Source organism: Procambarus clarkii, chromosome 53 (assembly GCF_040958095.1).
Source record: "Procambarus clarkii isolate CNS0578487 chromosome 53, FALCON_Pclarkii_2.0, whole genome shotgun sequence".
NCBI classification, from domain to species: Eukaryota; Metazoa; Arthropoda; class Malacostraca; order Decapoda; family Cambaridae; genus Procambarus; species Procambarus clarkii.
In genome coordinates, this window is record NC_091202.1 from 24,539,291 (window position 1) to 24,567,163 (window position 27,873).

The 27,873-nt window shown below is 42.5% G+C and overlaps 1 protein-coding gene across 1 annotated transcript; it reads right to left on the bottom strand.

Annotated features, from left to right (window-relative positions):
• Positions 1-423: 423 nt before the first annotated feature.
• LOC123767179 (uncharacterized) lies at positions 424-26,181 on the bottom strand. The gene is made up of 14 exons (XM_069304950.1): positions 26,060-26,181; positions 25,162-25,257; positions 24,983-25,116; positions 23,639-23,926; positions 19,044-19,340; positions 15,685-16,007; positions 13,031-13,190; positions 12,208-12,527; positions 9,207-9,394; positions 8,641-8,910; positions 4,859-5,037; positions 3,938-4,090; positions 3,262-3,448; positions 424-735 (listed from the first exon to the last, which is right to left on the bottom strand). Exons 2-14 carry the CDS (start codon positions 25,249-25,251, stop codon positions 550-552), a joined length of 2,775 nt encoding a protein of 924 aa, XP_069161051.1. The 5' UTR covers positions 25,252-25,257; positions 26,060-26,181; the 3' UTR covers positions 424-549.
• Between the last annotated feature and the right edge of the window lie 1,692 nt (positions 26,182-27,873).

Genomic DNA, 27,873 nt, shown 5'->3' on the forward strand with positions numbered 1-27,873 from the left:
ACTCTGCAAAGTCCCCAGCGTCGACTACAGCCATGGACACACCAGACATATCCTTTTTATCGATATACATAAGTTTTATGAAGGCTCTATAGGGATTATCTTATATTTAATGTCATTCTCCTAAACGCTTTTGCATATTAGAAAACCTAGAGCCATATTCATAAAGCACTTACGCAAGCACTTACGAACGTGTACATCTTTCCTCAATCCTTGACGGCTTTGGTTACATTTATTAAACAGTTTACAAGCATGAAAATTTCTCAATCAACTGTTGTTATTGTTATAAACTGCCTCCTGGTACTTCGGAGCTCATTAACGGTTTAATAACAAAGCCGCCAAAGGTCGAGAAAAGATGGACAGGTTCGCAAGTGCTCGCAAAACTGCTTCGTGAATCTGGCCTAGTAATTAGATTTCATCTAGATTAAGCATAATAATTAGAATTTTCTTGTCCTACATAGAAATAGTGTTAACTTTGCAGGTTCTAGACCTCAGAGGGCGTAAGGCTGATTAGCAGAATGTTAAGTTTAGCAACAGATGATGGAGAGAGCTCTAGGTCCAGGAGGTCTTGAAGCCGTCAAGGTCATCCTGGAGTGTTTGGCGACGAGTGTGTCTCAAGTGGGTGAGGTGCTCGGCGAGCAGGACCAGGAGGGCGAAGCAGGACCCCAGCAGTAGTGTGTAAAAGGCACCCTGTAGGTGGTCGAGGCCCAGCACCACATGGTTTTCATCAGTCTGCAACATTATTCAGTTTATTGCAAATCAAAGTGTAATTTATTGTTTGGGTGTGTGCACATCCATGAGGTGTGTGTATTATATATTCAACAACTCGTCAAGTGACGTCTGTGCAAGAATGTGTATTATATATTCAACAACTCAAGACGTCTGTGCAACCCCTTTGCACAGACGTCACTTGACGAGTTGCTGAATATACAATACACATTCTGGCGGTGGAGGTCAACTGTATATTATATTAATTCAACAGTCATGTGTGAATAATGAGCTGCGTTGGTGGTTGACAACGAAAGTTATGCTACATAACAACGGCTGAACTCTGTAAAGCATCTACGATTGCCTGATGACGGTCGCTATATTATTAAATGTTAATTTATCATGGATCAGCGAGACGATCGTAGACTATGTTATGTATGTAGATATGCAAATTAGTAATGATATACAATTAAATTAAATTTGTTTAATATAATGCACAAACGCTATATATTTGTGGATAAACTAATGAAAATAATTCACCGCATTATTTAGAAAAGTCCAGTGGCAGCATATGTTGTGTTAACGAGACCTCGCCCAACCACTTGGACTGGACGGTAGAGCGATGGTATCGCTTCATGCAGGTCGGCGTTCAATCCCCGACTGTCCAAGTGGTTGGGAACCATTCCTTTCCCCCGTCCCATCCCAAATCCTTATCCTGACCCCTTCCAAGTTCCGTATAGTCATGATGGCTTGGCGCTTTCCCCTGATAGTTACCTTACCTCCTCCAACACATGTATAATTCGCTGGGAACGTTTGTTATTTACCAGCCCAACACATTATGGCTTTTTCCCTCACTTTCTTCCATAACTAAATGTCTATATATTAATGTAATTGCATAATATTGCATACATACGTATAAAAGAATGTTTTAAAGGAAAATTGTCACTAGTGTTAACGGGGGTGAACATCTATTGGAGTTTTACCAATTTTAACGCACAAATATAAGACATATGGAACAAAACATAGCCACGATGCCTCCCCAAAAACAATGGGAAAAGCAATTAAGCAATCATGGTGTCATACGCGTCTGAAACAAAATCATGAGAAAAGCCACATTGTTTGGGGAATAATAATTTAGAAATGTTGTGTTATCAAACTAATATCATCTCTAAAAGAGTGTTAGTGTAGGAAGATCAATATTTACTGCATATTCAATGATAATCGCGAGAATAATTTTTTTTTTTTTCAAAATCCGGCTGGCAGCTGCTGGTCTCACGAACACGCCTGGCAACAGCGCTTACATAAATGGCCTCGTGAACTTAGAGCTCCTGCCCTCATAATTATTTAAGACAAAAACTATTAACATTGATCTTATAACAACTACTTGTGCTTCGTTAATGTTTTCATTGTGCAAGATTATTTTATTAGAATGGACAAGTGACAGAAGCAGACTTCATCAGACCGTCACTACCACAAGTTCCCTCTATATTCAACACGTAAACATTAAGTATTATGTATATTTTAATAGCGAATCCCATTTAATTTGTACCTGTAACACTAACCCATATAACATGGTTAAAGTGGTAATATAGGTGATTAAAAGCAAAGGAATATATGTAGTTAATATAGATAAATTAAAATCTTGTTAACAATTACCAAGTACAGATTTATAAAAAAATAATACGTGAAATTAAGCCAGCCTGGCAACATTTTTTTATCGATGCCTTGTTACAAATTACAGTATCAATCATCTTTTTAAGATATTAATGAGTGATATATTGACAGGAAAGTGGGAGAAGCATTGTTCCAGTACCTCCCCAGCCATAGACAGATGGGCCACACCAACAGAAGAATATCTCTACAGAAAACAGCTAAGCTATTTATTTTGTTTTGTTTTATTTATTTGTATATAATCATGCCATCGGTGCGTGATTAGGCTTGCTGGAATGAGCCAATTTTCCGTTTACCAACTTGTCTGATTCACTCGACTCAACAATGGTGTAATAAATTACATTTTCAAACGTCTGTTTATACGCGTGATATCGTGTGCATGCAGTATAAATAGAAATGTAATTAGGTTTAAATAAGAAAGTTCGAAATTTACAATACCTGTATCTATAAAGTAAATTTTAGTGAACAGACCAAACGGGTTCGTCGGTATAAAGAGCATCGGCTTCAGTAGGTTAGGTAGGTTGTATGGGTTTATATGCTTCAGGTTACAAGCAAAACTAATTCCAGTTAGTGCTTGTCAAATCTTAAGACGGGCCGGGCTGTGTTGATCACCCCGCTGGACCGTCTCGGTCTACTCATTGTCCATCACCGATATTGTAGCCTAACCTAGATGGTGCACATGTGATATATCACAATTTAGTTCTAAACGCTAAAACTACAAACACAGCAGTTAATTGCATCTGACAGAGTTGTCTTAATATCGAGACGATGACAGTTGACTCCCGCAGCTGCAATGTTTATATGCAACACATGGCAACATAATATTACGGGTACAAAAGAAGTTATAGTTATTTTGTAATGTCTGGGTTTTACCAGTCTTCCTCACATGGTGTGACAGACGAACAACATCGTGCATAATAACAACTCTCTCACCTCTTGGTTTTGACTTGTCTGTATGTTAGCCATGGACTTCTTCCTGGCCAGGACATCCTCCAGCCAGTAGTTCACCAGACCAGCCTCTATCAGTCGCTGCTGAAGTGTGGCGAAGCGTAGACGGAATGGCGCCCCTCTCCTGTTGAGAGAAATTCAGACGCCGCTGGGGTAAATTATCATTCTAGTCCATTGGTTCCCAAACTGGGGGCCTGTTTGCAATATGTATTGGGCGCACAAGCTGAGGCAGTGTACAGGTTATGATACCAGAGGAGTCCTTTACTGAGTGTAGGGGCCATTAATAAGGACGCTATAGCTAGGCGTAATGACCGTAAAGTTTGGGAACCCCTGCACTAGTCAGACGCTGCTGGGATGAGTTGTCACAGGAAAATCATTAATAAGGGAATTCGACGAGAGAAGAGTGTTTTGTGCGTGGAGGGTGTGAGTGATGTGTGTTAGGGGGGGGGGGGTGTTTGTGTGTGTGTGGGGGGGGGAGGTGATGTGTATGTGGGAGGGGTGTCGGGGGTGAAGGGTGTGTGTGTGGGCGGCAAGTGCAAAATCTGTGGGCAGGAAGTGGGACATGATCTCCCACACTACATCACCGAATGGTCAGTTATCAGACCATTCATACCCATTGGCATGAAATACCTGGAGCTTCGCAAATACTTTATTCACTCTCGTATTCTTGAGGATATCCTCATATAGCACCCAAAATTTGCCACTGCAGGCTACTGAACGTATGGCCCTGTATCCCTGCGAGATGGGGATTTTTAGCATCACGTAGCTAGTTTTTGACACTTTTCTTATTAGTATTAACACATTTAAGTACATCTGCATTTGTGCAGTTACCCTAGACTATATGAAGGAGAATACTGTGTCAAAAAGCTAGCTACGTGATGCTAAAATCCCCATCACACAAGATGGTTAGTCATACAGAGGCATCTGATAAGTAGTCTGCACAGACAGACTCTGGGTTCATTATGAGGATATCATGAACATAAGAGTGAGTAAGGTAGCAGTGGTACTAAAAGTCCCCATCTCGCAGGATGGTTAGTCATACAGGGCCATATGTTCAGTAGTCTGCACTGGTAAATTTTGGGTGCATTAGGAGAATATTCTCAAGAACACGAGAGTGTTCCCGTGTTCTCTCTCTCGAGAGAGAGAGAGCTTGCCTAGTATGTACTCACTTAGTTGAGCTCTGACACTTTGGTCCCGTCTCTCAACTGTCAATCAACTGGTGTACAGATTCCTGAGCCTACTGGGCTCTATCATATCTACATTTGAAACCGTGTATGGAGTCAGCCTCCATCACATCACTGCCTCATGCATTCCACCTGTTAACTACTCTGACACTGAAAAAGTTCTTTCTAACGTCCCTGTGGCTCATTTGGGTACTCAGTTTCCACCTGTGTCCCCTTGTTCGCGTACCACCCATGTTAAACAGTTTATCTTCATCTACCCTGTCAATTCCTCTGGGAATTTTGTAGGTAGTGATCATGTCTCCCAGTGTCGTGTGCGCGCGCGTGAGTGTGTGTGTGCAGTGTTAACTAACCGGAAGCCCCAACTGTAGCCTAGGAGGTAGATATATTCAGTGGAGCTGAAATAGAAGGGGTTGTGGCCATGAGCGTTGGTGTAGAGGGCGTCGATGACGGGCTTGGCCATGTTCTTGCACAGGATGTAGGAGTAGCCGCCCCTCACCACGCGCGCCAGACCCACCTCCAGCTCCTCGATCTGCAACACCACATTCCCTCACCCATCACGATGGCCGAAAGTGGACGTAATTTGAAAATGAAAATAAATTTGGGATTTTTTTCAGCAACAGTAAGTTAAGGGTCCTCTGGTAGGTTACGTGGGCAGGAAATTCTCATAAAGTTTCAAAACTTTATGAAAAACGTTTATTGAAAGTTTCCTCTCCTAACCTTTCCAAGTAAGCCGGACAACTCAAACAGAAAACGGGACAGTACGTCACTTTTGTGAGTCGATTTCGTTTCAAATTACGTCCAAATTTGGCCATAACGCGCATACGAGTGAAACGTGACGTTATTTTTAAGAGGACGGGTTGCATCACTGCCATGCAGCTTTAAATATATAATATAAAATTACATTAACAAAGTTAAATAAATATAAGATGAATAAGATACAATAAGGCGAATTTCGCAAGAAAAATAGCAATTATTATATATAATAAAATAAGATGCAGAAGGCCTATTGGCCTGTACGAGGCTGCTGCTATGTATATTTAGCTGAACTCGCTCACATGTGTCTGACCTACACTTAAAACAATCCACGATTCCCACACTAATTTGTTTCTTAAACCAATAATGCGATGATCATTTTCGAGGCTCGGAGCCCAATATTTGTCAGCACTAAACCCTATGTGCCACTCTTGTATTCACTTTAATAGCCATTTTATATCGTCTTTAAGCAATTTTGAGTTTCTTCAGAATATATTTTCAGAGCTATTTTTGTATCTGAAAACTTGCAAATGTTGCAATTCAATGGTGTGTGTGTGTGTATAATTACCTAAGTGTGATTACAGGATGAGAGCTACGCTCGTGGTGTCCCGTCTTCCCAGTACTCTTTGTCATATAACACTTTGAAATTACTGACCGTTTTGACCTCCACCACCTTCTCACCTAACTTGTTCCAACCGTCTGTTTGCGTCTACCACTCTGTTTGCGAAAGTGAATTTTCTTATGGTAAAGTGTGTGTGTGTTGTGAACAACGGAGGCCCCAGGACAGAGCCCGAGGCACTCCACTCCCAACGTTAACTTAACAATTAACAACATATATGTTAACCCTCTGTTTCGTTTGCAATAATCAAACCGTAATCCACGTGAAAATAACCCCCTTCAGTACCTTGTGCTTCCAAGTTGCTAGTAACTCATTTATCAGTCTCCGTGGCGTACTGGTAAGACACTCGCCTGGCGTTCCGTGAGCACTTTGTCATAGGTTCGTATCCTGGCCGGGAAGGATTTACTGGATGCAAATCCTCAACTGTAGCCTCTGTTTAACTCAACAGTAAAATGGGTACTTGGTTGTAAAAACAATTTTTCGCGGGGGTCGTATTTGTGGGAACCGACCTGTGAGATTTATATTTATTTAATTTATATGAATTTATATTTACGTTAATTTATATACTTCGATAGCAATTTGTATAATGATAAGTGGACTGTATTTCTGCAATAATCTCATAATCTCACAAATCGATCCTCTACACATTAGGGGGGTTTATTAAATATATATATATGCAGCCAATCAAACTACAGTAATAGACTACATACATTGAAGAGGTTCCTTATCTTATAGTACAGCTGACCTTAATCCACCAGGTATAACCAGGATGTAGAGACCACATTTTCCCTCTTTGAGGTAGCTTCCATCACCCTGGTAACTGATGCACAAAGCCTTGCTTTCTCGTCTTGACCTGTTAAAAGGGCGCTAGCTGTAAAGCCAGAATCCTATATATGACAGGTATATCAGAGAACACTGTACATGGAACAATGAAGACCTGGCTTAATTACCTTTAGTTTGAGGCTACCACGTGCTCTAACGGGATCACCCTATATAATGACATTAATGGCCATAAATGAAAGATACATGGGTTTCGGAAGAACACTTAACTTGATTTGTTGACAGCGTGTTGATAATGGTACACCTTTGGTTTCCATAACACTACGTCCAAGTAAAATTAACAGGAGCCGTATTTGCTCCCGTGTGCCTCTGGTCTAGTATAAACAATGGCTGCCCCTCCTTCCTCACTCTGACACCTGGCTTACATTGTCCAGATGACAGAAAGTGATAGAAGGGTCACATTTACTCTACTTTAATATTGATAATTAAGTTAATTTATATGAGATGTTTTTATGATGGTAAAGTCCTAAGACTAATGTATTTAAGAATAATTCCCACCATAATAGGTGGTGAATATAATAGTATGTGGTGATGATATCCCGTTTTCTATAGACGGTAATTCCACTACAAGTTACGTTTTCTATGGGTAACTTGTTTATACAATACAGCTATTATCTGTATGATTAGTAAATGGTGTCGGATTTTCCGACAGTATTCCAGGGACCATAGGATTAAGGACTTGCCGGAAACGCTACGCGTACTAGTGGCTGTACAAGAATGTAACAACTCTTGTATATATAAAAAAAATGAGTTCATCAACCTTCCCTCCCACAAAGAACGTCGCATTTCGCTCGTTCAAGTTCAAGTACATTTATTGAGACACTAAATACATCTCAAAGGGATAGAGTAACTTAGGCTATTTCTACCCACATTTCGCTCGTATGCGTTACAAAAGGCCAAAAATTGTACTGGAAAATGGAAGCGGCTCACGAAAGTGACGTATTGTCCCGTTTTCTGTTTGGGGTCCTCTGGTAGGTTAGGAGAGGACACTTTAAATTGACGTTGGAGGACAGGCTGTTTCAAGAGGCACAGTACCAGAGGCTCCACTAAAGTCGAGGTGAGAGGCGGCACGACTCTCCTCTACTGGAAGTGTACGTCCTCTTACTGAGGGAGGGAACTATCAGGGGAGAGCGCCGTTGTTGTTTCAGATTTAGCTACTCAGAACGAAGTGTTCATGTAGCACGGGCTATGGTGAGCCCGTAATTGAGTTCGGTTATTCGCGATAACCTTGTTTTTGTGACATGGAAAGCGCCATGCCATTACGACTATATAGCACTCTCCAATTGGTCAGGTGGATAGCATTTTTAACCGGGGGGGGGGTGGGGGGGGCCAGGCTGGGTAAAGACCAAAAGCAAAGTTGTTAAGCACGGGCGGCTCTTGAGTAAAACCATGCAGTGAATCTTAGTTAGATTCTTACTAAGTTACGGGCTCACCGTAGCCTGTGCTACTTGGAACTTGTTCCGAGTAGCTGAATCTATAACAACAACAACAACAATGAATCTTATAGTAATCTACTTTTGTCAATAGGTATATGAATGACTTGCGATTATAAGCTCGAACTATTTTTCTAGAATAGACGTTAAGGTAATTGGCCGATAGTTTGACGCATGTAATCTATCGCTCTCTTTAACTAGCATCTATTTCATTGTAACCCTTCATGTTTCCAGTACTGTGCTCGATTGAAATGAGTATTCATTATACAAACAGCCGCTCGCTAAGCACACCTCAACATGAAAGATGAGAAATGAAGACTCGTATTAAGCTAGCTACTGAGCTTTCACCTATATTATAATCATTTTATATTATATTATTATATGTGACTCTTATTAAGCTAGCGAGCCTTTTATCATAGGTAGCTGGTATTAAGCTAGCAGGTTAGCCTCCTATTATAGGTAACTGGTGTTAAGCAGACAAACTTACCTCCATTTTATCGTAAATATGTCTGAGTAGCGGTCCGTTTTCGGTATAGAATTCACGATAGGCGCTTGATCTTGCCTCGAACCTGGAGCCCCAGGTCCAGCCAGGACGCTTGGCCAGGTCCTGGAAGGTGTTGATGGGCGGGTAATGTTCTTGGACGGTGAGGTGAGCCATTAGCGACGACCTGTAGGCTGAGGACACCACCAGACACAACACCAGCCACCAGCCCACCAATATCTGCCGATATTCACCATATCCATTACCATCTTCCAACTGTCTCATAGACTTGGATTTTTATCTATTAAGTTAAATCCCTATTACTTGAGCAGTATATACAAAGAAATTTTGATTCAGACTTGCCTCTGAAACTACTGAGAATGTTGACCTATTTGTTTCGATATAATGTCTCAAAATTGTAGTTGTATACTCTATACTACACGCAACAATTATCAATGTATAATGCCTGCAAGTTTATGAATAAGTTTGAATATTATTATTTCAACAAAATTAGCAGTAATAGGAACACCTTTCCCAGCGCTGAGAATCGTAGCCGGAAGCCACATTCTCACCCGTGCCATGAGGTTGTTGGGGATGATGTTGTCTTGTGGGTTCTCAAGGGTGATGGCCCAGGTGAAGTAGAGGGAGGAGCCTAGCCTGAGGCTCCGGCCACCCAGGAGCGTGGACCACGCTCTCTGCATCACCCAGAGCGCCACGCTCCATCCCACCATGCTCCCCAACAGCAACTGCCACACTGAATCTGAAAGACTAGGCTGATAATACTCTTATGCGTTCACAAAGTTCTTCAACATATTACATATTTTTGACATATTTTCATAGAATATGTCAGTGATTATAAATGCTTGGGTTCAGCAATATCAGGAAATTTGCGGGTGAGGGTGGAGAATAGTAAATTCGAATGAGGTCTCGTCGAACTCCAGAAAGTCCTCATAACAGTACAGGTATGGCAAGGAAATTGCAGATTACGGTTTATCGTCGATTTGTACACCGTCCTAAACTTGGGGAAGAACAGTGGCACCTTCCACCTAATAAACGATGTAGATGTGAGTCAATAGAGTTGCAGAAGAGGTATTATTTTCTACCACAGACGTGGCCACACAATTACAATGCAAACCATCATATATACATTTTCTTCTGTCCTCCATGGACAGGGTGAGGGATTTGTCAAACATACAGTTCAGAGATTTACTGAACAACCACAGAAGGTGATCGTAGTGCTTTTAAAATGTTAGGCTAAGTTACATACGTAAATACATAGATACACAGATTTATGAATGCATTAATGTGAATTTATAATGGTCAAATGTAATTCTGATCAGCTTTATACACATACATACATACACACATACATACATACATACATACATACATACATACATACATACATACATACATACATACATACATACATACATACATACATACATACATACACACATACATACACATATATTTGTCTCTTTTATTCTGACAGGGTGAGATAGCTGACAGAGAAACTAGTGTGCAATTAAGAACTTAACCACTGAAGGTGATTAAGATGCTGAAGAGGTGTCAGACTGGCAGGACGTGAAGGTCTTGGCGGCAGAAGGTCATCCCGGCCAACTAAACAACGGGAGGCTTGGGTTTATCATCAAATGTTAAATAATAAGCGCACAAACATCGTCCTTCAATTATATTATTATATAATTCTGGTCGCTGTATTACAGAGTTTACACAGATTTCCTTGAAAAAATCGACCTTTTTATGACTAGGCTGGTTAATCATATTTTAAACCTCCCATACAAGTAGAGGTTCAGAGCCTTCGGCCTCCGTTCTAAGGAGAGGTGCTGGACAGATGAATCGTGGCCTTCAAAATGATAAGGATTATCAACAGTGGAGACTGACACAGTCTTGGGACAATCAGATCAGGTCAGGACCCGCAAGAATGACTATAAGTTGGAGAAGTGCGAATCTCGGCAGGATATGTGGAAGTCTTAGTTTGGTGACAGGAAGGTAGACAAGCGAAATATGCAGTTCAAGCGTATGCTTATGTAGACAAAAACAAGACAGTTGGAGAAAACTTAAAGGTATTGTCACCAGACTTGTCCCAGAACTACACGGTGTGAATTACGAGGAAAAGATAAAGTAAATAAACCTTGCGTTCGTTGAAGTGAAGAGTTAAGGGAGACAAAATATCTATGTAGGAAATTCTCAGCCAAATTAGTAAGGCAGACAAGGACCGACTATTTAACGTGGGTGGTACTTGGACAAGAGACACAGGGGGAAACTGTGTCTCTTGTCCAAGTTTCCAATTGAGCCATAGAGATATTAGAAATAATTTCGTCGGTGTTAGAGTACTGAACATATGGGACGCACTGGGAAACTAGCGGTGCAGGCAGACTCCATACACAGTTTCAAATGTTTGAATGTAGATATGATGGAGCCCAATAGGTTCATGACCCTGTACACCAGTTGATTGATTGCTGAGAGGCGGGACCAAAAAACTGAAGCTCATCCCTGCAAGCACAATTAGACGAGTACATTGAGAAGATGTGGTTAAGCATTTTAATCCAGACCACTTCTTTAAGAGGTCAAGTGCAACAGATAAAAGAAGCTAACAGCTTCATGCTCAACAAGCCACACTATAGGACAGAAAACAGGAGGTGATATTTCACGCATAAACCCATGGACTTGCCTTCAAACCGAAGCCGCAAATGCCAAGACATTGCTGCTCTTCAAATCGAATTTAAAAAAAAAAATCCCAGGAAAAAGTGAGGGGACCTTTGACAAGCAGCCAGCTTCCTGGCCCCGTCGAGGCCATTAGATAGATGGTGGCCTTCGGGTAAATTCAGGAAAATTGAGGAATCCCACGTTGTATAATTTGTCGTGGTCCAGGGGTAAGTCTGGGAGTACCCAGGACGCTTGTTCGAACCTCACACTGCTTCAGTGATTTTCTCATTATTATTAATATTATTATTTAGGATAAAAACCTCACTTATGTAATTAGTGAAATTTATGTAAAGATTTATACCAAATCTTACGCACTCTCCCGAGTGCTTTGTCAAGGCTTGAGTGTGTGATTAGGACGAGAGTAGTTATTGAGATGTAAGTCTCGTCCTAACCACGCACTCAAACCTTGACAAAGCACTCAGGAGAGTGCGAAAGTTTTGGTGTAAATCTTTACATAAATTTCACTAATTACATAAGTGAGGTTTTATCCTATGTTATTATGTCTGTGAGAAGACATTACCACTACTTATTATCGTAGCTTATTATTATTATTACTATTACTGGTCCGGGCGTGGTATAACATGAGCTAGGCTACTGGGCCCGTCCTGGGAGTGGCTAGGCTACTGGGCCCGGCCTGGGAGTGGCTAGGCTACTGGGCCCGTCCTGGGAGTGGCTAGGCTACTGGTCCCGGCCTAGGAGTGGCTAGGCTACTGGGCCCGTCCTGGAAGTGGCTAGGCTACTGGGCCCGTCCTGGGAGTGGCTAGGCTACTGGGCCCGGCCTGGGAGTGGCTAGGCTACTGGGCCCGGCCTGGGAGTGGCTAGGCTAATCTCTCAAGGAAACACTGGAATAAAACTGTGCAGGAGTATCAAGGCTCACGTCACACGTACCTGGAAAGGGCCTGATAATGGAGAGGTGACGAGGCAGAGGCTGCGGCTTGAGGGAGATGATGACAATGGGGTCGTGGGTGTAGAGTCTGGAGAACTGGACGACGCCGCTCCGGGCCAGAGTGTGCATCAGCATCAACGACTGGTCGGCCAGCTGGTGTTGCAGCTCCCCGATGATCCCCGACCAGTTACCCGAACCCCCGGGCACACCCCACACCCCGTCGGCGGGCACACGCGTCTCATACCTGGGGGAGACACCTCTGGACACTATAAAACAGCTATAGACGTCTCAGGACACTTTATATAGCTATAAACGTCTCAGGACACTGTATAACAGCTATAGACGTCTCAGGACACTGTATAACAGCTATAGACGTCTCAGGACACTATATAATAGCTATAGACGTCTCAAGCCACTATATAATAGCTATAGACGTCTCAGGCCACTATATAATAGCTATAGACATCTCAGGACGTTATATAATAGCTATAGACGTCTCAGGACATTATCTAATAACTATAGACGTCTCAAGCCACTATATAATAGCTGTAGACGTCGCAGGCCACTATATAATAGCTATAGACGTATCAGGACACTATATAATAGCTATAGACGTATCAGGACACTATATAAAGGTCATATGTGGGACAGGACATTAAGTAAAGGCCATAGACGTGACAAGACACTACTTGAGGGCCACATAGGGCAGTAGACAGGACTATACATAGGTCAGAGCCAAGGGCCGCACACACTACATGCTGCAAAGTGATGACCACACACGTGAAGTTAAGGAGAGGAGCGATGGTGTTGATCATGCGGGCGTCCAGGCAGTCGTGGAGGGTGACGGCGGTGGTGCCGTTACTCCGCTGGAAGTCGATGAAGGGGAAGTAGGCCATCACCAGCACCTTGATCCTGTAGCCCTTCATGTCCGATAGCTGGTCTGTTGACATATATCATTATTATCTTTATTATTATTATTTTTATTATTATTATTATTATTATTATTATTATATTCAGATCTGTTAACATATATCATTATTATCTTTATTATTATTATTTTTATTATTATTATTATTATATTCAGATCTGTTGACATATATCACTATTATCTTTATTGATACAATTCATTTACACATTTTATTCAGGTTTATTCAGGTACAATTGGTTGGTGAGATTTCAGTACAGTGATATTTTTCCATTTTTGCAAAGCCACTAACACACATGGCGTCTCGGGCAGGTCCTTAATCTAACATATCGGGTAAGGTGAAAAAGTACATTGTAGCAACGTTTTTATATTAACAATATAAATTGATAGAGGTAGAGATGAACTAACACTGGTAGAGATAAAGCACTTAATTAGTCATAAGAACTAACATTGGGGAAGTGGGTATAGTACAAGAACAGTGTGAGTTTGAAGCACAAGGTAGGAAACTTTGTGGATGTAGTTAGGTACTTTTTGGTTCTACTTTTGAACAGGGAATTGGTTGGAACATGTTTTAATTCATCAGGGAGTGAGTTTCAAAGACTGGACTCTTTTAATTGTATGGAGTGTTTAACACATAAGTATGTTGACATATAAGTGTATAACATTCTTCTGTGCTCTACGGCAAGGTGCTGTCAAGTGCTCTACGGCAAGGTGCTGTCAAGTGCTCTACGGCAAGGTGCTGTCAAGTGCTGTATGGCAAGGTGCTGTCAAGTGCTCTACGGCAAGGTGCTGTCAAGTGCTCTACGTCAAGGTGTTGTCAAATGCTCTACGTCAAGGTGCTGTTGTAACACTATAAATGTGTTTTAGTTAATATTCACATATGAGTCAGTCAAACATGATATTTGAAGGCGTCAGGTTGTTTGGCCTTGGCAATTAAGGAATCTCACCCTTTAGCAGTTAATGACCACAGGTTGACTAGGGGTCAGGTCATATCAGGTGACCTTGCCTTCTGCTAAGCCGATAATTGCAGCCGGTTGGCTGGGTGTGTCCTTCAGACAAGCCGCTGTCTAGGGTTTCAGGTAGAGAGCCTGAGGCGGTTTTACTTGGTAGGCAGAGTTTAGCTCCCGGACCCCCCATAAATACTCATGAGAAACAGAGGATTTAAGACTAAGGATTGAGCAGGATAGCAGTGGAGATCGCTGGGTGAGTCCCACAATCAGGCTTGGCCTCTCAGTCTTTGAGCTCAATCTCAGTCTTTAGTGAGTGAACTTGTAAGGTGAAGTATATTGTGTTTTCCAACTTAAGTGCTGTATGATTTTCAGGGGCAGTCAGCCGTAGTGCTTTCAAATTTCTTGTGTAGTGACTCACATTTTGTGTATTCATGTTGACATTTAAACATCAAATGACATGGTTAACCTGTCTTCATTTCTATTCATTCATTTTCCGGTATAATACAATAACTTTTGGCAGCAGATAATTCTCTAAGAGTTCACTCGTAACTTAAAGTACAATACCTGGTGTTTGTGGTCTCTTGGTGATCAAACACCAACGGTTACGAGGGTCGGGCTGAAGGTTTACAGCAGCAACTCTGGTGATTATCGAATACAGATAATTAACGGTCAGTTAAATAGTCGGAGGACAGTTTGCAGACCCCTTTGAGATGTATAAGTTTAACAACTTTCATCGTTTTGCATAACAGCCTCCTCCCCCCTCCTCCCCGGGACCGTTACACTGTCAAGTGCTCTTGACGTAGAAGTGCTGTCAAGGTGCTGTCAAGTGCTCTATGTCAAGGAGATTTCAAGTGCTCTAAGTCAAGGTGCTGTCAAGTGGTCTACTACAAGGTGCTGTCACCCACATTACACAGCCTAGGTAGAATCTACCATCTTAGAAAATAGAAGATTTTAGCCACTTTAGAAACAATCAAATCATGAGAACTTTACAAATGAAACTGTCATTCTAACAATCAAACTGTACACAAAATATCATAGAACAAGCTGTTTATGTATTTAAACCTTTAACCTGTCCTGCATGACAAGGAAAATGTTCTAAAATACAGATAAATCATGACATCACCCTATCCAATACACCCCGTCTCTCCTACCTCTCCAATATCCACCCACTCTCACACATTTACATCTACAATCCACCACACTCTCACCCATGTTTTCTCAGTAATGGAAGCTGGCAACGCACTCCACTCCACAATACTGTTACCAAACCAGTACTTCCTAACATAACTTCCAATCATTACTCACTAAGATAGTTGGCTAAAATACCTCAGTAAGATAACTCCCTAAGGTAATTTCCTAAGATTCCTCACTAAGAAACCTCACTAAGAGAACTCACTAAGATAGTTGGCTAAGGTAATTCACTAAGAGAACTCACTAAGATAGTTGGCTAAGGTAATTCACTAAGAGAACTCACTAAGATAGTTGGCTAAGGTAATTCACTAAGAGAACTCACTAAGACAACTGGTTCAGTCGACCGGTTAATATAACAGGAGACAAACCATTGAAGAAGCCGTCTTCCCGCCGCCGCCGGGGGACGGCGGTGGCGTCCGCCTGCTGGAGCAACTGGACGCCGGCGTCGCCCTCCTCACAGTACAGGCACCGTCGGTACACCCACACCTGGTCTCCTACACCTGCACACACCTGGTCTCCCGCTCCTACACACACCTGGTCTCCCGCTCCTGTACACAAGGCACACAAACATCGGCAAATGTGATCCACAAATACATATGTAACAACACATGTAAGTGGAGGTTGATTTACCGTCATATAAGTTAAGGTACAGAAATGTATTATGAATGTGTGCACCAGAAGAGTGTGGTAACTTTAGTTATGCTAGGTGGAGTCTGGTAAATGTTTAGTTAGGCTATGATGAGCCTGGTAAAGGTTTAGTTAAGTCAGGAAAGATTTAGTAAGCAATAAAAAAACTGAAGAATTAGGGACCTCTGCAGCTGGCTATATTTCACGGTCCTTGCAGTACAATCGTGTTCGTTTTCGACTCACAATCGGGAATCCCGGGCGGGATAGAAATGGTTGGGTACATTTCCTATCACCTAATATGCATCTGGCTAGTAAATAGGTACCTGGGAATTAGTCAACTGCTGTGGGGTTGCAACCTTGGGAGGGTCAGTAATTCTAGCTTGGACCTAGATACAAGCCAGGCTTGTTATACCAGGACTAAATGAATTCTTATATGGGGCGGACTGTGTTTAACTATACCCCCTCTCTATTATTTACCTATCCACTGAACCCCATCTCACTTATGTACCTATCCACTCCACCTCTATCACTTATTTACCTATCCACTTCATCCCATCTCACTTATGTACCTATCTACTCCACCCCCTCTCACTTATGCACCTATCCACTCATTAACATTGTTTAACATTCAGCTTCTAGGAACATAAAGTTCCAAGTAACATGGGCTATGGTGAGCCCGTAGTAGACTTATGTTACGGACCCGAGCCCAGCGTCCGAGCACGGAGCAGTGACGACCGCGCCATCTGTGGGTCAGCTCCCGAAACCCCCTCCAAATGGACGGCGCCATCTAGTGAGGACGAGATATACTGGCCACAAGGGCTAGTTTCCCGTCCTGATCAGCTCATAACACAGCCGCTGCTGACCTCTGGTGAGGTGACGCTTGGACAGCAACGCCATCTATGGAGCGGATAGGTGGACGTTTGTGTCTAAGCCTGTGAGTGAGGTGCCCTAGAGTGTCATTAGTACTGATGACGTGTCTGATTACAGAGTCGACCTGGGACTGCTGAATCTGACGTTGGATCAGTCTACCCAAGGCAGCCGTAGAACCTCCACGCATTTGCCGCTGAAACTGTGAGTCACCCCCCCCCCCCCCCGATGAACACTGTTGTGTTAGCCTGCCTGTGAGGTGGCAGATCCAGGGATTGTCGTACCCGGGGCTGACTAGTGGAGAAGACGAACCACTGGGGTGTTGTGGTGAGGAGAGTGATCTGTGGGATCACACGAGGCTCCTGCCTAGGGCTCGCTACCCTAGTATCGGTCGTGGAGTGGCCTAACCAGCGGAACTGATTGGAACCTGCCAGCTACAGGCTGGATTTGTGGTTGACGGCCTCCACGACGGTGCCCCCAGTGGAGCTGTGATTTGGCTGGCCTGTGGCCAGGGTAGACTCGAGAGAATTGAAGGATTCATCGTGAGGCCACAAGAGGACCAAGGGCTAAGCATTGTTGAGCACCGTGGAACACTCCGCGTCTTCAGAGGAAGACCATATTGTACATAAGTGTTTATACCTCCCCCGTGTGATAATTTATATATTATTTATGGTGACGGTGATAATTATATATTTAAGTTTTTGCCTTTGTCTCCCTTCCCCTTTAATTTACTTGTGTTACGGAACACACCCCTTGAAAGCCACTACTAACTTGGGGCCGGATACCCAACTCTATTAACATCAGAGAAAGAACCCAGTTGCGACCCTAGAGGGCCGTAACAACTTACCTGGCACAGGAGCGGGGCTGTAACTTGGAATGTACCTATCCACTCAACCCCATCTCACTTACGTACCTATCCAATCCACCTCCTCTCACTCGTGTCAAGTACTCACGAGTATAATTTGAAAAAAAAGTATCATGCTAGAACCAGGAAATGAATGAATGGTATAGATAATGCCGGAATTTGAATAGAATGTATTGTTAGGCCTATGGGGAACAGGTCGAAGGTTAACCACACACATCCGCACTCGGTAGGAGGCGGCAGGTGGTGGTGGCGGCAGGTTGTGTTTATCCACTCCAGAGACTGGGCTGCTGTGGTCATTGATCCCTGATTATGAAACCTGTGGATCTGTGACTAGAGAGAAAATCATCTTCTAAGGTTATCCTAATCATATATCTACGAATCCACACACTAGAAAGGAGTTTACTACGTACAAAATTCGACTGTTTAAACTAGTAAGACATGGTCCGAGAGCTAGTCTCTAAAAATAAATTAGTTAACCCTCAAATCTTCCAACCACTCAGGTCCTTCCCCTCTGTCCCATCCCAAATTCTTATCCTGACCTCTTCCAGGTGATAGGCATAATGGCTTGGTGCTTTACCCTGATAATTCCCTCCCTTCCCTCACATAATCTAGCATCGAGAGGGGGAGGGGTAACCGGACACTCGCACCCGGATCGCACACTATTTGCATGCGATTAATATCAGTCATCCATCTCCACTGATGGAGGGGACGCTCTACGTCGTAAATTTCCCTACTCACCACATTCGCGGGCTAAACCTGTACTTCCCAGTGTCGATCATAAATCTGTCTCCAACTTGCACATTCTCGTCTCTTCTGTTCCAACACAACCACTTGGGGTGGACAGTACAGCGACGGCCTTGCTTCATGCAGGTCGGCGTTCAATCTCCGACCGTCAAAGTGGTTGGGCACCGTTCCTTTCCCCATCCCATTCCAAATCTTTATCCTGACCCCTTCCAAGTGCTATATAGACGTAATGGCTTCGCACTTTCTCCTGATAAATCCCCTCAACCCCATCCAACACTTTCAAAACCCTGTTTACATCCCTTTCTTTTCACCCCTAACCTACTTCTTTATGTCCTTAACCCTTTGTTTATGTCTCTAATCCCTTGTTTATATCCCTAACCCTCTTGTTTATGTCCATAACTTTTTGTTTAGCTTCCTAACCCTACTTGTTTATTATCCTAACCCGTTTTTTTATGGCAGCTGATGTGACCCCCATGAACGCTTTATGACCTCACTCATGGTTATTTATTTATTTATTTATTTATTTAATTATTTATTTATTTATTTATTTATTTATTTATTTATTTATTTATATACAAGAAGGTACATTGGGATTATGAGAGTACAAAGCATTAATGTTTTTACAGTCTTGTAAAGCCACTAACACCCATAGTGTTTCTAGTACCACGTTTCTGCGGGCTAGAGTCCGCTACAAGGCTTGCTGTGTCCCACCCACCTCTGCTGGAACCGTGCTTGAACTGAGAGTTGGGTGAGGACCGGTGGCGAGCCTGGCGGAGGGCGAGGTCGTCAGGAGCGAGGTAGAGGGCGTGGAGGGTGTTGCGGAGACTGTGGTGGAGGAGCACCGCCCGGTCATGGGTCCCGGTGCCCACCACCACCACCCGGACCTCCGGCCGCTGCCACAACCCGCACCACTCCAGGAACCTGCAGGCGAGACCACTGTTACCTCGCCGCCAGCGTAAAATTAGTATAATAATAACAGTTGGAAATGAAGCTGAAAAGAATTACACGATTAAGAAAGAGTCGCACTCACTTCCTCGTCAGTTGCTTCAGTGTTTGCACACAAGCAGCCTGAAGCTCTACCTACTGAGCCATCAGCACAATATGTGGTGGTTAGCAATTTATCTAGGATGTGGATCATCTAACCCATTCATGCCAAAGTGGCACCACAGGGAAAGCCTAAAGATTCAGTTAGACAGCAGATATGTCTCTGGAATCCTTCTTTATTGTGGGTGCTGGTGGCTCAGTAGGCAGAGTTACCACAAAAGCAGCAGCCCCACAATCCTACCAACTAAGTTGTAGGCACAGGCATTGACAACATGCCTATGCACTGTATATATCGGTGCAGTCACTTATAGTATCAAGGCAAAGGCTCTACACGCTAGTGTCACCACTAACCACCTTCACTACTCATTATTTTCATTCATATAACCATCTTTACTACTTTCTTTATCACTAACCATCTTCACTATCCTCAATGTAACAATCTTCCCAATAAGAAGTGTTACGACCCTGGGTTCCTCAGTGGAAACCAGAGTTCAAAATTGAGCTAAATAAACTGCCTTATAGTATTGGGGACGCATGGCGAGGTGCATTTGTTTGTATCTTCCCTGTCAGACATAAGACTATTCTTGTTTCTCAAAGAGCATTTAAAGACTGAGCTTGGGGTTGATTATTAAATAATAACATAGGCACCAACTATGTTTACTAATACTTTCTAATCATTTGTAAAGTAAACCTGAGTAAACTTGGGATAGGAATGCTGTACGATTAGTTGAGTAGTCTGCTGGCAGCGAGTGAACTGAGGGAGGAGAGTGGAGATGCTCTCTCTTCTCTGACTGGCGTTCGTGGGGATCAAGACTTTTCTGAGCTGCTCTGCACTCCTTTACCTTTCCTCTTACTTATCTCCCTTACCTTAAGTTCCTGTACCATTAAGTTAAGTACTGTGTTTTTTAAGTGTGCCTACTCTGGGTTTGTAAGATTGGTGGAGACCTGGGGGTAGTATTTGCCAGTGTTTTGGAAGCCGGTCGGCCGTGCGGACAGCACGCTGGTCTTGTGATCCTGTGGTCCTGGGTTCGATCCCAGGCGCCGGCGAGAAACAATGGGCAGAGTTTCTTTCACCCTATGCCCCTGTTACCTAGCAGTAAAATAGGTACCTGGGTGTTAGTCAGCTGTCACGGGCTGCTTCCTGGGGGTGGAGGCCTGGTCGAGGACCGGGCCGCGGGGACACTAAAAAGCCCCGAAATCATGTCAAGATAACCCATTAGTGTTGTGTTGTGTTAAGGTACCACGTGGGCTCACTACCCCCTAAGCTGCCCAAGCTTCAAGTGCTTCACTATTAGTACTTTACCCTAGCTTGTTCTCAGTGTAAACCTTGTATCCTGCTTATGTGGACCAAGGCTTTTAACGTAAGATTGTGTGGTAAAGTAATTATTATTATTGTTATTGGTGTGAGTGTATATGGGGGGGTTGTTAAGGAGTTAATAAATAAGTAAGTTAGTTAAAGGAGTATCCATTCTTCCTGTGTAGGAGATCTATGATCAACCTCTAGACTGACATGATCTAGTAGCAAATTAATATTCACTGTGGATAGTTTATTTGGGGGGCCGGGCCTTTTAGATCTCCTATATTTGATAACTCTTAATGCTAACTACTGCCCCTACATCCATGTTATACTAGATTCCCCATAGTACAGACTCCCATTTGTAACAACCATCTTCACTACTCACTATAACCATCTTCACTACCTACTATTTTCACTATAATCATTTATCACTACTTACTATCTTCATCACTGTAACCACCTTCCTTAAAGCCTATTAACTCCACTGACGTCAATGAGATAATCCTTTCCCTTAAAACCAAGTCTGGTGCCCTTGAGGAGATACCAACTTTAATTTACAAAAAAGCCTCCAGATCTTTAGCCCCTGCTATTGCTTTGCTCTTCAACAAGTCACTTGAACTCCAAACCTTTCCAGATATTCTAAAAAAAGCGAGAGTAATGCCTGTCCACAAATGTGGTGACCCCACAGATGTTAACAACTACAGACCTATATCAATCCTGCCAAACTTGTCAAAAATTTTTGAAAAACTTATATACAAGCAGCTTTACTCATATCTAGCCAAACTCAATATACTTAGCCCTTGCCAATATGGCTTCAGACCCAAAAAAAGCACTAACGATGCACTTATTAGTATGCTTAACTCGATTCATACAGCTCTTGATAAAAAGGAGCTCCCTGTTGGGTTATTTGTGGACCTGCGTAAAGCTTTTGATACTGTCAACCACCAAAACCTTCTTCTTAAATTACATCATTATGGAGTCAGAGGACACTCCCTACAATACCTCGAGTCCTACCTTACTGACAGGCTCCAATATGTTTCTGTGAATAATACAATTTCTCCCACCCTACCCATCAACATTGGTGTTCCTCAGGGCAGCATACTTGGCCCTCTCCTCTTTCTCATCTACATTAATGACCTTCCAAATGCCTCCCAACACCTCAAACCAATTCTATTTGCTGACGACACAACCTTCATTTACTCCAGTCCTGACCCTCTTGCTCTAAATGCCACAGTAAATACTGAGCTAAATAAAGTCCATCTTTGGCTAACTGCCAACAAACTCACCCTTAACATTGACAAAACTTTCTATATTCTGTTTGGCAATAAATCCTCTAGTCTTATAAATCTCAAAATAAACAATACCCAAATTTGTAACAAATTAGATGGCAAATTCCTTGGCATTCTCATTGACCACAAGCTGAATTTCCAGGGACACATTCTAAATATATCAAAAAAAGTTTCAAAAACTGTGGGCATTCTTTCTAAGATCAGATATTATGTACCACGCCCTGCTCTGGTGACTCTCTATTACTCCCTTATCTATCCTTATCTCAACTATGGTATTTGTGCTTGGGGTTCTACTACCCAAAATCACTTACGTCCTCTAATTACCCAACACAAAGCCGCTATTAGAACAATATCCAACTCTGGCCCCAGACATCACTCGGTACCCCTACTCAAATCTCTTAATATGTTAGATATTAAGTCACTGCACATTCTCTCATGTGTATTATACATATATAAAACGCTAAACTATAATGCCAATCCTGATCTTAAAAGCTTCATAGAAGGTTGTAACAGAACCCATGAGCACCACACCAGAAATAAATACAGTTTTGATATTCCTAGAGTACGTCTTAATCAAACTAGAAATGCTCTGCAAATCAAGGGGCCCAGAATGTGGAATGACCTTCCCAACCATGTTAAAGACTGTACCTCTCTCAACCAGTTTAAGATAAAAACTAAACACTACCTAATAAATTCCCTGTAATCTACCTCACTCCTCTATTGTCAACCCATGTCTGTTATTTTCTTTTTTTTTCTTTTTTTTTAATCAACACTGTTTGTCAACCTATTGTATTTGTGCTGCTTTTTCAGTCATGTTCCCCCTTTTTTTTTATCTTTATTTGTATTTGTTCTCAACATCTTTTATTCTTTATGCTCAATTAGTATTAAGTTCTAGATATTAATGTTTTTCTTGCCCGAAACGCATTGCGTAATAGTGGCTTTAGGCATTGTATGTACTAGCTCTATCTATATATCAATCCATTAATGTAACATCACTTGTATGTATATACCTTACCTGAATAAACATCTGAATCTGAATCTTCACTATTCTTCACCACTTTCCCTCATGCCTGTAATCTCAAGTCCACTACGGGCTCACCGTAGCCCGTGCTACTTGGAACTTTTGTTCCAAGTAGCTGAATCTAAAACAACAACAACAACCTGTAATCTTAATCAGGAAAAAGTTTACTATTTAGTGAGATCGGAAATTAAAATGATTTGCCATTTCATGCAAAAGGAGGGAGGGTGTGGGTAGCTAGACCCCGATATGCCTATGACCATCCCCGGACACAGACCAGTTACCCTGCAAAATTTGGTGAGGCTGGCCCCAAGCGTCTGACCCTCGATTTCGAACAGACAGACGTTCTCTTTTTTGGATATAGGTATCGCAAATTAATATAACCACAATTAACAATTAAGGTTTCAATTAGCACAAGTCACAATTAACTGTAATGTTTTATATAGATCTCTGACAGTTTGTTATGAATATTTTGTATGTTTGCTAATCATCAGAATTATTCCTGAAACTTTTTCTTCACGGTATATAATACAATAAAAGGTTTTATGTAACAAAACGATGCAAATTATACCTTAACACTAGACTTCTGCTGTTGCTGATGCTCTTGTTGCTCCCACTGCTGCTGTTGTTGCTGTTGTTAATGTTGCTGCTGCTGCTGTTGTTGTTGCTGTTGTTATTGTTGCTGTTGTAGCTGGTGTCATTATTGGCGTGATGGGCAGAGTGGTCCAGGAAGACAAGGAGCGCTCTACAGTTGCGGGCAGGATCTCCCCACAGTCCTTGTAGGAGCTGGTCCCTGGCTGCTTCTGCCTCGCCCATCACTCGCTGGGCCTCTACCACCACCACACCACTAGCCACATCCCTGGAACACATCCCTGGTGAGCGTCCACCACCCCACACCTTCACACACATCCCTGGAACACATTCCTGGTGAGCGTCCACCACCCCACACCTTCACACACATCCCTGGAACACATCCCTGGTGAGCGTCCACCACCCCACACCTTCACACACATCCCTGGAACACATCCTTGGTCACCCAACGTCACCATACCACCATGAGAAATGAATATAAGTAAATCAGGAGGGAAGCTGAGGGGCACATTGAAAATAATATTCCAACAGAAGCGAAGGACCAACCCAAGCTAATATATAGCCTTATAAGGAAAAAAAACAGTAAAAGAACGTGTGATCAGGTAGAAGGGAGAAGGAGGAATTCTCAAAGAAAACTATAAGGATATATGTGAGCAACTCAACAAAAGACCAAGATTGTGAGATGAAAGGTTGGAAGAAAAACTGGATGACATAGTAGTTACTGTAGAAGAAATACAAAACTGAATTAGCTAGAGGGGACAGACACGAGACACTAAATTACAGACGAGGGTCACTTAAAAGTATTCCGTATAAATTGGTGAAGAGAGTAACCAGGTTGAGAATGATCGGGTGTGTTGAGAGGACCAACTCTAATGAAAGTTCTATGACAAGGTTCTTAAAATATGATAGGAAAAAGATGGCTGGGAAGACTATTTTCTTAGATTGTCATAATTAAAGCATTTGATACTGTTCTTCATGAAACACCGACATTCAAGAAGGAGACGCAATCGGGGACCATGTGGAAAAAACACTGAACTGGATAAGGAAGTACCTGAGAGACAGAAAACAAAGTTTCATTCAGAGGGGAGTATTCAAGCTTGAGAAATGTAACAAGTGGGGTCTCACAATGCTCGGTCCTGGGAATGCTACGATTCCTGATGTTCCAACCTATTCAAGGGAGTGAGTTCGTTCATGTTAATTTATAAATGATGTAAAGCTGATGAATGTAAAAACAGAAGAACTGTAGTAAGTTGACTGATCAGTAAATATTTGTCTGGCCACGGTCCATCAGTTTCCATCCTTATAAAGATACTGAGAGTCTCACCTGACGATCTTGGGTAAGACAGAGTTGTGTTGAGTCTCCTCCAGCAGCACTACGTGGCAGTGGGCCAGATGTTGCTCCATCACCTGCCTCACCACTCGGCCCACCAGGTCAACACCTGCCTCGGCCTGGCCCACCTCGGCCTGGACCACCTCGGCCTGGACCACCTCGGCCTGGACCACCTCGGCCTGGACCACCTCGGCCTGGACCACCTCGGCCGCCACCAGCGAGGTGACCCGGACGGTAAGCCACAGAACTCGCCAGACCTTCATGTCGTCCTGCTGAAGAGTGGTATAATTGTCATATACTTTTATCCTTAAGCTGCAGTTCGTATCCGTTAGCATTAATAATAAATTATATTCCTTTCAGTCCTGCCTGGAAAAAGATTCAATTTTACTGGATACGATCCTTATATTGGACCAAGTGCCAAGAATTCCTCTCAAACTTTGCTTTGACCTTTGCCTGGGAAAACATAAAGATGTCTTGAGGGGATTTAATGCTGCGTACTACTTATCTAGACCTGTGACACATTTTGCACAAGTCAGCAGTCTTCGTGTACCTTCAAGCTGTCTTCCCTAAGCTGAGGCAAAGATCAAAGCAAAGCTTAAATCGTGGGGAATAATAACCACTTTCTATACTTTGGAGGCGTAAGCAATTAGAAAATAACACTTACCACCTAGTAACAAAATAAAGCAATTTGTTGCAGTGAATACCAGATAATAATTCAAATTAGCCCGTGTATGACACTGATACAAGCCCGTGTAAGATACTATTATAAGACTCCATGGATAAAAACAACATGAGGCTCCATACACGAAGTACACACTTTATACAAAAGTTTTGTGTGTATGTCGACAAACAATCATGGCTACATTATAAAAGCCTGGAGATATAACAGCTAATATAAAGTTGTCTACCTTTTTTATAGCGAGATATAGTTAATTGTGGTCATTTGATCATGTAACACTAATCTGATTTCAACGGGATTTGTATTGCTTATCCTAAAGCCATCTCACTGAGAAAGGAATTCCTTAATAATATCCAGTAACCAGCTGGAGTTTCGCCCCTTTCTTTGCTGACCTCTGTGACTGGCTGGTTAGTCCTGCTACCTGTAATGTGTTTGGATGATTGGTCTTGTTCCCTATACTGTAACTGGTTCACCGAAGGAAGGGTATGGAGTGAGAGGCGAGACGTGTGGCTCCCACCACGGCCAGAGCAGGACTGCCCACACCAGCAACATCTTGTGAGTGCCGGCAGCAGCCGCGGTCAACCTGTCTCTCTTATAGATTACGTCTGTATTTGCCCGTATGGACGAAAATAAACGTAATTTTAAAATGAAAAATAATTGAAAATAAATTTTAGGTTTTTTTCCAAAACAGCAAGTTAAGAGTCCCCTGGCAAGAAGTTCTAAAGTTTCAAAACGTCATGAAAACCTTAAATTGAAAGTTTCCTCTTCTAACCTAACCGAGTAAGCCAGAGGACTCAGAAATCGGGACAGTACATCACTTTAGTGAGCCGATTTCATTTCAAATTACATCCATTTTTGGCCATAGCGCATACCAGCGACAAGTGACGTAATTTTTTTTAAGAGGACGGGTTGCAGTTCAGCGTATAGCTTACCAAATACCTGCTCTGTATGGATAGTGCAATTTAGAATGTATATATGAGATGAGCTTCTCTTGTCCTGTACAAAGAAAAATATTAATAAAAAAAAGTGATTGTATCTTGTGATTGTATTGTCTGGTAAACCAACACTAGGTTGAGAGCGGCCAATACCTGAACAAGTTTGTTTGTTTGTTTGTTTGAGATATATACAAGAGTTGTTACATTCTTGTACAGCCACTAGTACGCGTAGCGTTTCGGGCAAGTCCTTAATCCTATGGTCCCTGGAATACGATCCCCCGCCGCGAAGAATCGTTTTTTCATCCAAGTACACATTTTACTGTTGCGTTAAACAGAGGCTACAGTTAAGGAATTGCGCCCAGTAAATCCTCCCCGGCCAGGATACGAACCCATGACATAGCGCTCGCGGAACGCCAGGCGAGTGTCTTACCACTACACCACGGAGACTGTAATGTAGCGCTTTTTTGATGTTATCTTTTAAGGGTACCACCTCTGGCTGCAATAAAAGGACCTATAGCCTCGGAGGAAAGCACACACGTAACACATTAGAGGGGATTTTTAGGTCCCCTCTATGCAGTTTTCATGTCCATTTGTCCTACCACCCCTTCTCTTTGTGTTTTATTTTACTTTATTAGATATTTAAGGTTGCAAGTTATACATTGGTTAATACAATGAGTGCTTAAAAGTTATGGATCTTTTGGAGTTCCTCTGCTTCCGGACAGGAACCAAGGACACAACAGGCGTTTCCCCTCTGGGTCGCCACACTGAGGCGCTGAAACAAGAAATTAGCAGCAGCCTTTGGGTCTCTAGTGATGCCAGCAAGCCAGGAACCCAATTCTTTGAGAAAGCCCAAGGCACTCCTACCTCAAGGCTAGCGTCTCAGACGTTATAGGAACAAAGGTGTATTGACCTTCCAGTCGCCTGTATGTGATTTATTTTTCTGTTTGCCTGTGGTTGGTTGTTACCACCTGCTTGTTCAGCACTGAAGTGTATATAGGTGTCAGTGAGGAAGGATACATATGTGTAGTTCCACACCAGCTGTTTGTCCCTCTTCCAGGGGTATGCTGTGATGCTATCTGGGCGAAAAGCTGAATCGTTCGGGTTTTGGGCCATTAGGAAGCGAGGTTCTCTCTCTGCTGGGCACAGAGCTGAGGCAAGGCTCCTCTTGATGTCATTAACCTCATTGTGTCTCGTTGATATATATATATATATATATTGTGTCTCGTATATATATATATATATATATATATATATATATATATATATATATA